General features: G+C 39.2%; 1 protein-coding gene across 1 annotated transcript; it reads right to left on the bottom strand.

The window, feature by feature from the left end:
• Nucleotides 1–627: 627 nt before the first annotated feature.
• alpk3b (alpha-kinase 3b) lies at nt 628–14,118 on the bottom strand. The gene is made up of 13 exons (XM_061040592.1): nt 13,975–14,118; nt 12,010–12,131; nt 11,628–11,745; nt 10,249–11,500; nt 5,987–8,045; nt 5,399–5,546; nt 5,101–5,228; nt 4,976–5,011; nt 4,598–4,872; nt 4,292–4,380; nt 3,956–4,173; nt 3,039–3,087; nt 628–2,918 (listed from the first exon to the last, which is right to left on the bottom strand). The coding sequence occupies exons 1-13, from the start codon at nt 14,088–14,090 to the stop codon at nt 2,603–2,605; spliced, it is 4,926 nt and encodes a 1,641-aa protein (XP_060896575.1). The 5' UTR covers nt 14,091–14,118; the 3' UTR covers nt 628–2,602.
• Nucleotides 14,119–15,460: the final 1,342 nt, after the last annotated feature.

The raw sequence follows: 15,460 nt of genomic DNA, 5'->3' as shown, positions 1-15,460 counted from the left end.
ATACTGAAATGAAATAATGTTACATACTGTAGCTTTAAATAAGAAAACAAAATTCTACTGAGCTAGAGGCTTTCCGTTTGGGTTCCCCTGCCAACACCTTAGTTAAAAAACCACAGTGATATCAAAAATTGTCTATATAAGTGAAGTTTATTCACACTTAAGTCTTTCATCTTTTCTTGGTGTTAACAACATCTGACCCTCTCAGGCTACTTGACAACATCAGGAGTGACACGAAGGGAATTTTCCTTGTTAGGAATTCATTTAGCTTTGACTGTTCACACTTGTGCGTGATGCCCTGGCTTACATAAATTATGACTCACTAATGACTGGAAATCACAAAAGATTATCTTGATGAAGTTAGCCTTTGAGCCTTTAAACACACACTAGTAGAATGCAACAGTTCAGTCTTTAATATGGAATCGGATTTGCCTCTGAGTGGTAATACTGTTAGCATGCGATGACTGAGTTAAGTCTTTAATTAACACCAGTCATCACTGATGTTTTCCAGCATATTCAGGACATAGAACAGCTTCTGTCAAGGCAGTGTAGGGATTTCTGTAACAACTTCCCCAATCATCACGGTGCATGGAGAGTGAGAGGCTAGAAGAGGTCAAAAAGCTCCAGCACTTGTAGTTTAAACATCAACTTTATTGATATCAACTTGTGTCATTACATTTTGTACAGACATTCAGAGTGAAAATTACTTACAAAGTGTAGCGCCACCATAAAGCTTATATTTGTGGTATTTAGTGAAATATTTCGACAACTATTAGCATTCATGAAAGGACAAATACCTTTAGTGAGCCTTTTTCATTTTTGTCATGATTAAGTCAAATTAAGTCGTTCCAGTTCTTTGTTTTCCATACTTTCCCAATAACTGAGACCTGCTAAACCTGCTTTACATTTGCAGGATAACATTTTAGTTTCAATGAGAGTTGTAACTACAGTAAAGTCTTAGCTGCAGAGTTTTGTATTAATCTTGACCTCTCATTGCACTTCGTTGTTATTAATCATTCTCTAGATCAGTGTTTCTCAACTGGTCTAGCCTAAGGACTCACATCCAACTCCTTCATGAATAATGTGACCCAAAAATTTCCGATTTTCTTTTCAACCTATCAGATGTTTTTAAAGAAAGTTGTTTTTATCTCAGACTGACAGTACAAAGAAACGGAACAAAACAAAAATGTTTTAAAAAGCATTTCATAGACTTTTGATACTTTCTTTTTTACAGGCACACCTTCAGTTGGTCGCGACCAACCACTTCACAAGCACTGCTCTAGATGACCTTGTTCTCCTCTTAGATTATATAAAAGTCATAGAGTAAAGACTCTTGTGTTTTGTGACTTGTAAAACATGCATAATGGTCTACTACTCAACGTCTCTCTCTCCAAAATCCTCTCTCAGAGATGTAGGAAGGCAATTGAATTGAACTGATTGAAATGTATATCAATTAAATTTTTGATGTTATGACGATTCCAGAAAATATACAGCAAAAAATGAAGTGGTACTTTACCAAACAGTCTAAAAGTCTAAGGCCAAATACTGCAAATGCTAAACAGTGTGTGTAAATCAGTATGAAGGAAATGTGAGTCCTCTCAGATAATAGGAGTCACTGAGATAACCCGGTTACTTACTTATCTTTGTCAGAGATATAATGAGTGACTGCTGATGTCAGATAGACTGACGGAGATGGCTTTCATTACAGTGATTCAGTCCACTCAATAATATGCTTATTTCTATTAACAATGACACTCAGAGTTTAAAAAGCACATGTCATGCACTTTCACATTATCTCCAAACACACGTGAAATCTTATCCTTTATTTTACAGCCAGTTGCATTCAGGCAAAGGTGCAGTTTCCAAAATTGCATCGCAATGTAATGCAAGTAAACATGACATGTTAACATAAAAAAGCCCAGCACCTTTGGCCACTGTACAACAGTGTCACATGAAGCTACACTTGGTTTGATATATTTTTGAGAATAACGGTTGATTTTCTTGAAAACATGCTGTATCACAATGGGGCATAATGTATTCCCATGCCATGATGTTCACTTCACTTGACACAGTGAAGTGAACAGCCTCCATCTGATGCCAATTTCCGTTCCAAATATTTTTATTGCACATTTATTGAGGACAAATATATACTGACCTGAGATTAGGATTCTCAATCTGTAACCTACAATGGTACATGAGTTGATAGAAAACAAACCCAGGAAAGTCACTACTCACTACTGTAGTCTCAACCCTAAGATTTTTTGAATGTAGGATACATAACCACCTCAAAATGTGAGGGCAACAATACACAACAAGTGATAACAGCAAGGAATGGTGGCTGTTCAAATACAAAAAGTCAAATCATTTATTATCTCTTTTCTGCTCTCTGAAATGTTTTACATCTCCCTTAAAAATAGACATTTCCTCAGCCTTTTCCTTCTTTCAGTTCTTCCTGGCTGCATTTCCTCTAGAGCAGTACTTCCTTCTGATTTTTGATTTATTTACAACAAAGAACAATCAAATTCCATCAGTTAGAATATATAGCATTTTATCAATATTCTGTCCTTTTGAGAAAATCTGTCATCTTTTATCTCATATAATTACTCTATTCCATCTGAACAATCTTAGGAGCCTCAGCAGGGTTTTGTTTAGTGGTTGTGTTTCTGCCCTCCTGCTCAGTCTTCCTGGGCATTCTTGGGCTGCCAGCAGCTTTACGGACGTTCTGCGGGCTGGCAGAGCCAGCAGTTGTTTTGCGTTGAAGTAATGGGCTCCTGGAGCCTTTGGGCTTTGTTGGTGTCAACAAAGAGTCCATGACCTTTAGTGACCTCAGGCCAAGCAGACCACAGAAGTAGTTACACTGATGCTGTGAGACAAACTGTTCGAAAACTTTGGCATTTCCTTCCACAGATAAACCTTGATGCCTGCAGCAAAACACAACAAAACCGAAAGTCACAGTCATGATCAATTTAAATGTAAATTACCTGAAAAATTAGGTTTTCACTGTCTAATTTGCACAAACAACACAAAACAAATAAACGTACCCTGTCGATTTCACTGAAATTCCCACATTGGTGATCTTTGTGTCAACACCTGCAAAATAACACCATGTAATTACTTTTATTTCTGTAGTTCATGTGGCAGAAAAACATCATAACATCACAAGTCATCATATTAAATCCAGCAGAAAAAACATATGTGGGAAAAGTTGAGTTTTCTGAAAAAATGAATAAATAAAACCCTGAAGATTCTATTGTCTTTTTTGGATCTAAAATATGTATGTTAAAAGCAGTGGTAGGTGATTACATTAAAGCTCTTAGGAGAAAACCTTTCGTCTGCACCTGTAGATGTCACTGCTTGTAGGCAGACACCACTAAAGCTACTGCGAGCTAAGGACAGAGCTGCTGTGTCCAGAGACATCTAAACTGAAGCAGGTGTAAATATAGTGGTAAAGAAAAAAAAAAACTCTTTCAAAATCTCTTCAGTTGCGCAAAAACGTGCGCTTTTGAGAAGGTATATTTCAAAATAGGTCTACACCCATTTTGGGGGTAAATCCTCCTCATAATGCCTTTTGTTCATGTGAACAGTATTTCAAATGAGTTGGTATGTGTTTAGTGACTTTTTTCTGTGCAGGTTGGTAATTGAAAACAAAAAAGTTAACAATTCTGGGTGCAGAGGTCTTTAATTTTGTTGCCATGGTTTTTTATTAGTTTCATACTGAAGTTTAAAATGATGCTGTGAAAACCTCAGTTCTTATAGGCCTACATTTGAATGGAAATCGTAAATTAAATTGTTTTGGCAGAAAATGAGTAGATTCACAGTAGGAGAGTTAAACTACTTATTTTTATTCAGTCTACATAGTCAAACAAACAACGTGTTTCCCACATGGCTTCATCTTTTTGTATTGTATCATTACCCATGTACCGTGAGGTCCTTGCCAATAACCAGCCCTATTGCTTACCCTCAAGCCGTGTGAGAAGCAAGTTGCCATTGGTCCACTGATGAATCCAGTGCTGCAGGGCACAGCACTTACGCTCCACCTCAGAGCCAGTCTTCATGTCGATTCTGCCTGTATGATCCAGGACAGAGTATTTCTGATAGACTCCAGTCAGATCAGCCTCCACTGTGGCATAAGGAACAGTGTTTGCTGGGCGGTAAATCAGGTAGACTGGAATCACCCTGTAACAAAGATTACCAAGATGATAATCACTTTTAGATATTTTTAATGATCCATGTACTGTAAATTATACTCCAGAGGATGCTAACTTCTGATTTACAGCAGATTAATCACTCTTACTCAAGAGAGGGGCCAAAGTGTTCGATTGCTCTGGCCTCTGCAGCGAAGATCTTGCAGTACTCACGAGCCAAGTTCTGGATTTTACACTCCTGTTTGCAAAGCATTGGAAAATATCCAGTTAAGATAAGCTCTATAGGCAAGCATATTTATTCAATGTCAGTTGGATTAGAACCCTAGTCATTCTACATGGTTACCAGGATGACGCCTGATCAACTCACATTTAATGCTGGAATTATTTGATGATAGGGTGAAGTATGCAAAATTTAAATGAGATTCAAATGACAAAAGCAAGCTGTTCTTTTGCACCTGCTTCACAAACTCCAGGTTCCTGTCAATGAGGCAGCTTTCTCCCTTGCCTCCATAGTTGATGGGGCTGCCTACTTTAATGATACAGGTGTTTCCAGACTCAAACACAGGCTCAAGACCATAGATGACCTTTGCCCTCCAGACTTTGTGTGAACATCCATCACCAATTCGAGATTCCTGCATCATTACACGGCCAAAGAATTTGTTACCCCAGACGCCCGGGTCAGCCACACCCCTGCTGAATATCAGGGGCGTCATTTCGATTTCTTCTCCAACTGGGCACAGGAAAGAGTGGGAATGGAAGCAAGTAAGGAATTTAATGACCCTGCTCTGATGAAGAAACAACTAGAGATATAAATATCTAAAATATCATCTTACCACCAAGGTCTTCACGTAAGGATAGTCCGGACAAAACTGCGACAAAGTTTGAAAGACAAATTGAGATTTGTTATGGCTCAGTAATGCTAAGACAAATGTTTTGTGTACAATGTAAGAGTACTTACTATCTGCACTGAGTAGATAGTCTGTTGAGTCAGTCCCATATTCATTAGAGATTGTGCATCTGTAAACACCAGAGTCTTTGCATGATGCCTGAACAATGGCAAGGTTGACCTGAGTTTCATCTCCAGCACTGAAAAAACAAGCAAAAAAGGATGTTTTTGCAGGAAGTGTGGAGTGATAATTACTTTTCTTACAAATACTTTCTTTTTAAATAGATGAAGTGATATTATTTCAGTCTTTCAAATCATTTAGGTTCTGTAATGCTGAAGGCTTATCTTTAAAGTTACTCTGCAAACGTACCTTCTTTTGATCTGAGCAATCTGCTCTTCATTTCTGTACCATTTGATTGTAGAATCCCCGAGCACGTTGAAGAACTGGCACCACAGTTTCAAGTGTCCTGAGGTGTCTGTGAAGGTTTCCCCCCGTATCTTACGGATAACTTGAGGAGCTGGAGTGGAGGAGACCCAACACAGACAACATGTTTAAGATTGAAACAGTTAAGGTACTTAACAATCACAGCTTCTAAAAATGTTATACATAGCAACATGGTCGACCACACCTACACTAACACTTCCTACCATTTTTGGTAAATGCAGCAAGTTTTCAGGCAAAAAAAATGTTGCTATAATAATGCTATAATAACTAAAAAGATTTCCGTCAACATCAAGTTTCTGATCATTTTTCAGTAGGAGTGCAAGAGGGGAGGTAGCTTAGACTCCCCATAGGGACAGAATATGAGCAAGAGAGAGGTGAAGGATCACTGAGCGCCTATAAGGCCTTGGTGGCTCACTTTACAAAAAGTAGGGAAAAGACCTTACTCATTGTTATGTTACATAACAATGTCCCTTGTTGGACACTGTACTTTTCTGTTTAGGAAGATTATTTTACCTTTGAATGGGTCTCTCTTGTCATTCTCCGCAGGCTTCTCCTCAGATTTGGTTGTCTGTATCCCCGGACTGGGCTGCTGGCTTGGTGCCTGAGTCTCAAGTACAATCTTCTTCCTGCTGAAGAGCGGAGAATGCCTCACTTGGGGGGATGTTGGCTCACTTGGGGGCTGCAGTAGAGGTGAGCGCCGTGACAGACTAGGAGACGTAGAGAGGGTAACAGGACTTGGAGAAAGTCTGTTGCTTTGTGTAGAAACTTCCTTTATTAGACTTTGGTTATCAGCTGTTGATGTGGTGTCTGTGACCTCATCAGGTCTGGCTTTGGGTATAACGATTTTGCGTCTGGCACCAGAGGCCAGCTCTTGTGGCGTAGCAGAAGGAATGGGAGAAACACTATTTCTTCTCTCTAACAATGGACTGGCCTCGGGAGTTGGACTGGCTGGGGGGGCAATCCTTGAAGAATCCAAATCTTGAGAAATAGTATTACCTGGGGCACTTTCAACAGGGGATCTTTGTAAACTCTGCAAATAAGTGTTTTTTTCATCTTCCTTTTTGTATTGATCAAAATCTGTTGCAGAATTTGTTTCTTTAATCTCTCTTTCAGTTTTGCTGTTGAGTTTTATTTCTGGACTTAACCTTTGTGTAACTTTGATGCCTTTGCTAAGAACAGGTTCAACTTTAGCATGCTCTAAAACAGTAATATTTTCCCCTTGACTACTGGCTTTTAAAGGTGCCACTGTAAGTGGAGTACCTGCTTCTTGAGTTACGCTTACAGAAAGTTTTGAAATTGAGCTATAAATCAGTTCTTCCTTGGAAGGTAAAGGAGGAGAATTGACACTTTCACTCCCAGACAGGGAAACATCAGTGGAATGTTTTTGAGAAACCACAGCCGATGTTTTAGTTTCTGGGCAAATGTCCATTGCGCATTCTGTATATTCTCTGGCACTACCATGAACCCCAGCAGTCTTTATAGTGGTGCCAGTTTCTTCGTTGGAGATAGGTGGAATCATTTTGGGGGCAGGTGGTGAAGTTTCAACCTGAGTCTGAATTAGTTCCTGATCAGTTGGATTTAGTTGATGATAAATCTCCATAAGGGTTTCCTTTATGTTTCTGATAGGAGGAACGTCATTACTCGTCTCAGTCACCCTGTCAAGCTTAGACTTCCTGACGTCTGGTTTGTTGTTTCCATCTTTAAACTCTGTACATTTTCCAGTAGAAGGCGGCTCTTGCACAGAGTCAGCATGAAGCGGTGTGGTGGTTAATGAATTGTCAAGTGTAGACTCAAGGGCCTTTATTTGTGATCTCAAAAGCTCAGCTATTGATATAACTGCTGTAACAGGCTCTGGAATTTTTTGTAATTCTTTAATTGGTGGTTGAGACAAGCTTGTGTTTTCTTGAGTTTTTGTTTGGAGTGGCAGAGCTGGTTCGCGCCTAGTTGACTTCCAATTGTGTGTTTCCAATGTGTTTCCCTCAACCCTTTTAAGTACATGTGCATTCTTCTTACTTTCTTCATCAGATGCAGCATCAGTTTGTGGATTTGTCACCTTTGTCATTTCTTCTGTTTCAATTTGTTCAGTCATATGTAGAGCTGCAGTGTCAGTCTCCATTTCAACCACCCTCTCCTTTGGGGCCCACCTGTCAGACTGTACTAAAGACCTACTTGCCTCGTTACTCTCTACCTTCTCATCAACTTGCAGATTGGTGCCTTCAACAGTTTTTATGGCCGTATCAACTTGGCTTTGAATGGCGCAGGGAGAAACGTTACACCCACGGGAGTTCTCAGCATGACCTGGGCTTTGGAGGGATGACTTCTGTATGTCTGTATAAAGCACCGTATGGATTTCATTTGATCCCCTGGTATGATCTTGTGTGTCCTGGGTCATTATTTTATCAGCTGATTGAGGAACACTGTGCAAAGAAAGGGTCTGGATGTCATCTGTCATGGTCTCTTTTTTAGATGGAGTCCTTTGTGGTGGTTGTACATCCATCGTATATTGGTTGGATTGAACCTCGGGGATGACAGGTGCGTCATTCCTGTTCATCTTTGTATGGGCCTGTGTAACCTTGGGATAAAACACATCAGAGGTTTCCATGCTGTAAATACTCATCCCTGGCGGTGCTGGACATGGATAAACACAAGTAATTTTAAAAACAGCAACAGTGTAACCAGCAACAAACAGAGAACAGAATGGAAAGGCCTTCGAGCAAAAATACATTTATGAACACAAGAATAGATTTAAGTAAGTGATGGAGAGCTTTTCTTCACCTGCTCTGCTGGCAATGTTCACATAACGTTAGTGGAAAAGCTTAAAATAAGCAATTTCATGTTGTTTTCACGCAAATCTGTTGTTGGGATAAGCTGCATGTATGAAAACAAATGGCAGACATTTTCACCTGACTTATCCCAGACTTCTTTCTGCCAGTCCATTAAGTAACATATCACTTAAAATGAATCATTCAATGTGCTCATATATTTGATGAACGGTAAACTATTTTTTAAGTCATGAACAAAAACTTGAGCATAGTTCGGTCTGGAGACATTGCATGACCACAGGTGTTCCGAGGTACCAAGAAATTATGGCAGCCGACTGACATGGCTACATCTGTAGAATATGCCCTAGGCATGACATTTAAAGCATGGTGACATTTCAAGTGTGCTTTTCAAAGTTAAGGCCTGATTTATGTTTCCCCTGTGATGACACTACCCCGATTTTCACACAATGCTTTTATTAAGAATTATTTTGCGGGACAGTTTTTAAATTAATTAAGTAACTTGCAAAGCTTTAAAGATCTTTCTTGGTGTCCCCACTGAACGATATTGCATACGTACAGGGATGTGTTAAACAGGTGCTTTACTCTGGTAGGCTGTCCTGAAATGTTCTCGAGTGCATATGTGAAAACAGCTTCCAGGTTTCTATTCATGTAAGTAAAGGATTTCTTAAATCATTCAAAGTTTAATCCAAGTTCTAAAGTAAAGCAGAAACTGTGTGGTTAAGTATAGGGTATATATTTCATAAAAAAATAAGCATGATAAACTTCCACAGGTTTGTGCTATACAAAAGTATGAGTTGATAAAAACTACTTAAAAGGCTGATACTGAGATTAATCCTCTTTTTAAATAAGCAGAGGGGTTGTCTGTGTCATATTTCACTCCATCATACAAGGTTGTTTTCTTTCACTGTGTTCTGCCTCCATGTTAATTCTCATTGCAATAGCAAAACAGGCTTTAAAATACATTAAAACCATGTTGTTATAAGATACAGAAAAATTCTGCATTGTTGAATCTTACGTTGATATTGCATGCCTATTCACAAGTAGGCTGGCTATATTATATCCAAGTGTAATCACAAAAGAATGTGAAATATTTTAAGAGGTGCTTCAGTCGTGCAGTGTTTTCTCTCAGCGCTCAGTGCCAACAGGAGAAGCCATGCAGATTAAGCATTGCATAAACAGTGGGCAAAAAAAGATTTAGAAGGAAAACAAGTGTATATTCATGTTTCCAAACTACCGTTCAAGGAAACGTTGTGGCATATATTCAAACATTCAAACATATTTTGTATTCTTTCACATAACATAATGTATTTAAGTTATGTTCAAAGACTTAATATGTGCCATATGTCAATACTGCAACCCCCATGTATTTACTTTCACTCACAACAAATCTTTATCTGCTATATGGCATACGTACATGTTCTAAGCTAACGGTTAGTCTCTGCTAGCTTACCCAAGCAGAAAGACTTTAAACAGGAGAAAACAGCTACCTTTTTGTTGTTGTTGTTGTTGTTGTTGTTATGTCTCAGTTGTTAAAGCCTTTGAAAACGTAAGTGTTGAAGCAAAAATCTCACAGAGCCAGGCTAGCTGTGTTTTACCATTTGTCCAGTCTTACTAGTTCAGTTAGCCAACGACAGGAGTTTTAGACAAACCAGAGAGTGGTATCAATCTTCTCAACTCTCCGTATGACACTGAAAATGATTTCCAAAAATATTAATCTTTTGCTTCTGAAGAAATCCACTCTTCTGTATGCTATCACTACATAGAAAGAATGATTCCAAATTTCTGGGAAGGCTAACTCTCAGATCTTTGAGCTAACCATATCAGATGAACTGCATTAGTATACCTGTTTCATCTGTCGACATGTGCGTCATTTAATTCTTGTCACACAGCAGGGCATGCTTGCAGAAGCTATTAATAACTCCAGGATGCTTGTGTTAGCTATGAGGCCTGTGTTGGCAGCACAAAGCACTCATGAGCTCATGCCTCACCCACCTCACTCAACAGCGCTGGCCCAGACACTGACACATTTTTTTGGTGGGGGCTTGTTTCCGTCTCTGACAGCTGATCTCCAGCCTGTTCACATGGACGCTGAGGTAAAACAGTCCAGCTTTCAACTTGTACATTCACTGACTGAACGTCTCTGTGTGCTGGAGATCCTCTTGTTGAACTACTTGACTTCTTGTCAACATCCATGCCTGAAACATTTTCTTTTTTAGAAATGTCCTCTTTTACCTCGCTCTGCTGTTTTGCTTCTGCTGCAATTGGCTGTGGTTGTGCGGAGATAGAATGAGGACTTATGTTCTGCATTTCCAACTTTTCTTTTTTATCTCTCCTAGCAGCATCCCTCTCATGCTTTGCAGCTTGTTTCTCAATAGTTCCTGACACAGTATAACTACTGGATGTAAGAGTGGCTGGAGGTACTGAGGGGGAGAGCAGTTCTTTGTGTGAAGGCATGGTTACCTTAACAGATACTTTGTCCTCTGAAGGCCTCTCAGCAGGGAATACTTCCACTGTTTCTGATTTCTGCTCCCTCACGTTTCTGGAGGTTGAATCCACAACAGTTGACCATAAAATGCTCTCTACCTCCATAACTTCTTCTGAATTCCCCTCAGACCTCACTGGCTCTGTTGTGGTCAGAGCTACAGAGGTTACGGCCCTTCTCTCCTCAGGGGTCCTCTCTCCTGGTGCGTCTGATTTTGCAACTTTTGCACTATTGGAAATTCTAAGCTTCTTTTTGACGAAGGGAGTTCTTGGTTTGTGTGCAGTAAAACTCTTCTGGGCAGAGTCATATATGTATGTCCCGCTCTTGTTAATGTTTTCACTGATGGCCTGTCCATTAGTTACAGCAGACACTGCTCCGTTAGTGATGGGGACTGGCTTTTCTTCTACCTTTTCCACAGCTGCCTCCTCCTGTAACCTGGTCTCAGCCTCCTCAGTGACCGCCTGAGGGCTCACCTCACTGCCCTCGTCCTCTGTGGAGCTTGGCGTGCTGAGAAAGGCGTCCATTGTGGAACGACGCTTCCTCTGGGTGCGGTCCGGACTTATGGTTCGGAACGGCTCCTGGTTTTCTTTACCTTCTGCTTCTCTGCGTTTGTTCTCAGCCTTTTGTTTCAACTTGCCAAAGTAGCGCTGGTGGATCTTATACTCGTTCATTTCACCCACCTCCAGTACCCCAGAGCAAGACACAATACCTTTAGTGTTGCTGGCTGACGCCTGGTATATAGCTGCATCATCCACAGTGCAACTGCAAGGAAAGACAGTTAAAGTTCAATTGTATTGATGAATGTTTTTTTATTAAAATTATCAAGATAATATATTATTGAGAAAAATAGTTCCCTAAGAAGAAAAAACTGATGTGTTAGCTTGCTTACTTGTAAATGTGCAGGGAATGATTTTGTCCATTGCGGAATAATTCATACTTTGGCAGTCCACAGTATCTGTCTAACTGCATATCATCCTTATACCAAATAACTTGAGGAGTAGGGTGTCCTTTAAAAGAAAAAAAGAAAAAACGTGACATTGACATGACTGCTAGGGATGGAAAGTCTGGTACATTGTGAATCCCTTGCAGAACATCTAATATATTCCAAATGAATGAAATTCAGTGTATATATTGTCTCTTTTTTATGTGAATTCCTTTTCTCAAAGTGTTCATATTCACATAAGCATGCTATTTAGACAGGTTGTTTATGAAGTTGTAGTATAATTTACAGTCACATGCACATTGTACACTGTGACCTAAACAATGTTTACCTGTAACCACACAAGAGAACTTGACATTGCAGTTCTCAGACACGGCTTTGGACTTGAGGGTTGTTTCAAAGGACGGCTGTGTTTCCTCCGTTAGCTGCGCTATCACACTGCAGAGAGTGCTCCTGTGCAAAATAAGGAAGCTGCTCAGTTCAGATGTAAGGTTTTGTTTTGTTGTTGCAAAATTTACATTATTCCATACATACTAGATTGTCATTTTGTGTTTTTGAGCACAATTATACGCAACAGCTGCGGTTTTAGGCAGAACACTTTCACGGCCAACTTAATAACAAATTACACCCTCGAGTGAAGAGAAAAGTCTCATTTACTTACTATTTTTAAATTCCAGCCTCCAACTATCATTCTGAAATGAGCTTCACATTAAATCTAAAATATAAACACTAGATGTTTTATTCAAAATTTACAAAAACACCCCTATAACAACCAGAATCGTGTTCACTTTTTTAAATTTAACCTTTATTTAACCAGGTAATTAACACATTGAGATCAAGAGCTCTTTCACAAGGGTGACCTGACCAAGAGGGCAGCAGCACACAGATTAAGCAACAGTTTGAAAACCATTAGTTAAGAGCAACAACAAAATGTTTAAATTGGTCCCCAGATAAAGTGCAGAAGTTGTGATCACATTAAGGCCCTAATCTGTTAGTGGGGAAAAGCTTTTTATTTGTGATTGAGAAAAAACAGATATTTAATGTTTAAATAACTTGAATGCTATATTTTTTATGTGCGCTGATTTGGTCACCAAAGTGCATTGTTAAAGATTGAATATGTGAAACATAAATTAAGCTGTTTTGAACACTTACTCTCAGAGGCAAAGAAAACAGAGGACAATTTATTCTAAAAGACCACAGAAAGAAAGAAACAAAAAACTGTGTTTCTTGATATCTTCCATAGTGTAATAATTATCTGGCATGACCTTTGAGAAAATAATATTAATATTCCATGTGACATTAATTATAAAAATGAAAGCCACATTAAAGATAATGAAGGGGTCAAGAGCGTTGAACCATTATAGCATGTGGAAATGTGGAGGAAATGTTACATACACACACATATAAAAGCAAATTAATTCATTTGGGTTTGCATGCATAGACGAGCGTGATGTTTGTATATATTATTATGTTCAGATAATTCATGTCTGGTGTTGACATCCAGCTCAGTTTTGGCTCAGATATTTTCACACCTCACTGAATGTTACTAATGATTAAGCAGACAACACAAGACATGAAGAGAGTTCCCCTTCAACAATATACTGAACATGTCACAGCATGCCACATTGTGTATGCTGATGTTTACTTTTAACTCTTGGAGTTTACTTGTCGATCCATTTCAAACATTATACAATATGTTGAGTAACACAACCAAGAGTGAAAACGTGTTTCGGTTTTGAACACATTTTTTTCAAACAACAGCTGTTTATCATTACAAAAGGGCCAAGAAAGGGTAACATAAATAAACCTTCCATTTGTCTTTATATTTCAGGAAGCTGATAATGGTACTAATCACCCAGATTTGAAATACATTGAGTATTATGGTATTCTGATTTTAAAAAAAGAGAAACAAAATGGCCTTCAGGGCATTAAAGGCTGCCCTCTGCTGCTGAGTGGAAAGAAATGATTTTGCTTTTATCCCAAAAGTCTTCATTGGGAATCTTTCAAGAGATGAACCTTAAGGTCAACACCCCTCATTGGATAAAAAAAAAAAATCTTTCCATAGAAGCTGTTGTTGGAGTAACGCATGACGTCCCAACTGTTGCATAACTGAGATGCTGTTCTTTATCAGCAGTTTATTTAAACTCCAGTAACCATGGCAACAAACAAAGATATGATATCCCTACCGCTTTCGTCACAGGTTTGGAGAACTAATCTGTTGTATCGTAGATGATGACGTATAACATGACCCCCATGCACAGATGTTTTATTGAGTATAGGAGCACACAGTGTGTACCTGTTTTCTGGCCTCACGTTGGAGAGGTAACTGCAGCTTGCTGGCCGAGTGTCATCCCCGTTACTCGACCGTCCATTTCCAGAAGAAGAGCGTGTTGTAATCCTACGTGAACCCATTTCCTTCCAGATACACAAGTAGTCCAGAAAAAAATAAACACCAGGAGCTAAAAAAAAAATAACTTTGTGCTTCTTTTTGGCTTTCCAGAAAAGTAAAAAATAACTAAAGGAGAAAAAGAGTGAAAACATAAATACGTAAGACTTTGTGACTGACAGAGCAAAAACAGTTATGTAACATAAACTTTTGGTTTAACACAAAGTAAACATCTTCTTTGTTTCTGCACTTTGGGATACTAAAACCCAAACATCTGTAGGAGATGCTCAATAAAAGCCTTCTGTTTTGCAAACTTTTGTATATTCTTTAAAGAAAAGCCGTCTATTTTAAACAGTTAACTCACCGTCCACAGGTCCTTTCCCTCCTTTGACAGATACCCCGAGGCACTGACTTAAGGCTCTGACAATTTCCAATCAAACATGAGCATGCGTAGGCTGCTGGACTATTTATAGTCGGCCTGCAAATAGGCACAAGAGCACATCACACTTTCCAAAACTTGCCTTTGGACCATTTAATTTAAAAAAAAAACAACATGCCAGCTGAGGTCCAGGATAAATAAAGTGGTGTAGTGAGAGGTCTGTCCAGAAACAAGAAATATTCTGTTGCAAAGGAAAAAGCCACGAGAATCCCTGGTCAAATTCAAGGTCATTCTGTTGGGTATAGTTTCCTGAAAAAGAGGACCAGACTAAATAAATCAGGGCTCTAGGGTGATTCTCGTCCGTTCCCCGTGGATAACAGGCACAGAGAGAAGAGAGCGGCCACTTGTGAGGTCATAGTTGGCTGCTCCCTCGCTCAAACATTTTATCTTCTGTTGTAAAGGATCATATGAGCCTGTCAATCAAGATAATGACGCCTTCACTTATAAGTCCATTCATATGAGTATAACATTCTCTCAGTCATCCAGTCACAGGGTTACTTTCCACACAGGAAAGTGTGGCGGTATATACAGTGATATCACAGTTTAACGATGGAAACAGGACATGAAGACATTTTCTTTCTTATAAAAGACATATTTTCATTATATAATATAAGATGTTAAAGGGCTTCCATATTCTCTGGCATGCATTGTCTATTGAGTGACAATTGCATTGGCTCCCCAGAGGAAAAGCAGTAGGAATAGAACAGCCTTATATAGGCAGATCCCCACTGAGTGCCAAAGAGCTATGTGCTCTTATCTACACAAAAGCATGCACACACACACAAATGCTCTCCCTCGCACAAACACACATCGGTGAACTGCACTTTCATCTGTATTCTTTTTACCTCACATCAGGCATTTTTTTAAATTGTCATTTGGCTCAACGTCATTCAAAGACATGTTCGCCTCTGAAAACGATTCCCTGTTGACATTTGTTTCGTCATTAAACAAGACATA

Source organism: Labrus mixtus, chromosome 1 (genome assembly GCF_963584025.1).
Source record: "Labrus mixtus chromosome 1, fLabMix1.1, whole genome shotgun sequence".
NCBI lineage: Eukaryota > Metazoa > Chordata > Actinopteri > Labriformes > Labridae > Labrus > Labrus mixtus.
The sequence above is the reverse complement of the archived record's forward strand: the minus strand, read 5'-3'. Positions and strand labels throughout refer to the sequence as shown.

What these genes read in the sequence shown, in the direction of transcription:
- alpk3b (XM_061040592.1), bottom strand. Translation starts at nt 14,090, where the DNA reads ATGGGTTCACGTAGGATTACAACACGCTCTTCTTCTGGAAATGGACGG. An exon ending in GTTCTCTTGTGTGGTTACAG is followed by an intron (nt 11,746 to 12,009) that starts GTAAACATTGTT and finishes TTTCTTTTAAAG; the next exon opens with GACACCCTACTCCTCAAGTT. An exon ending in ACCTGGAGTTTGTGAAGCAG is followed by an intron (nt 4,381 to 4,597) that starts GTGCAAAAGAAC and finishes CTTTGCAAACAG; the next exon opens with GAGTGTAAAATCCAGAACTT.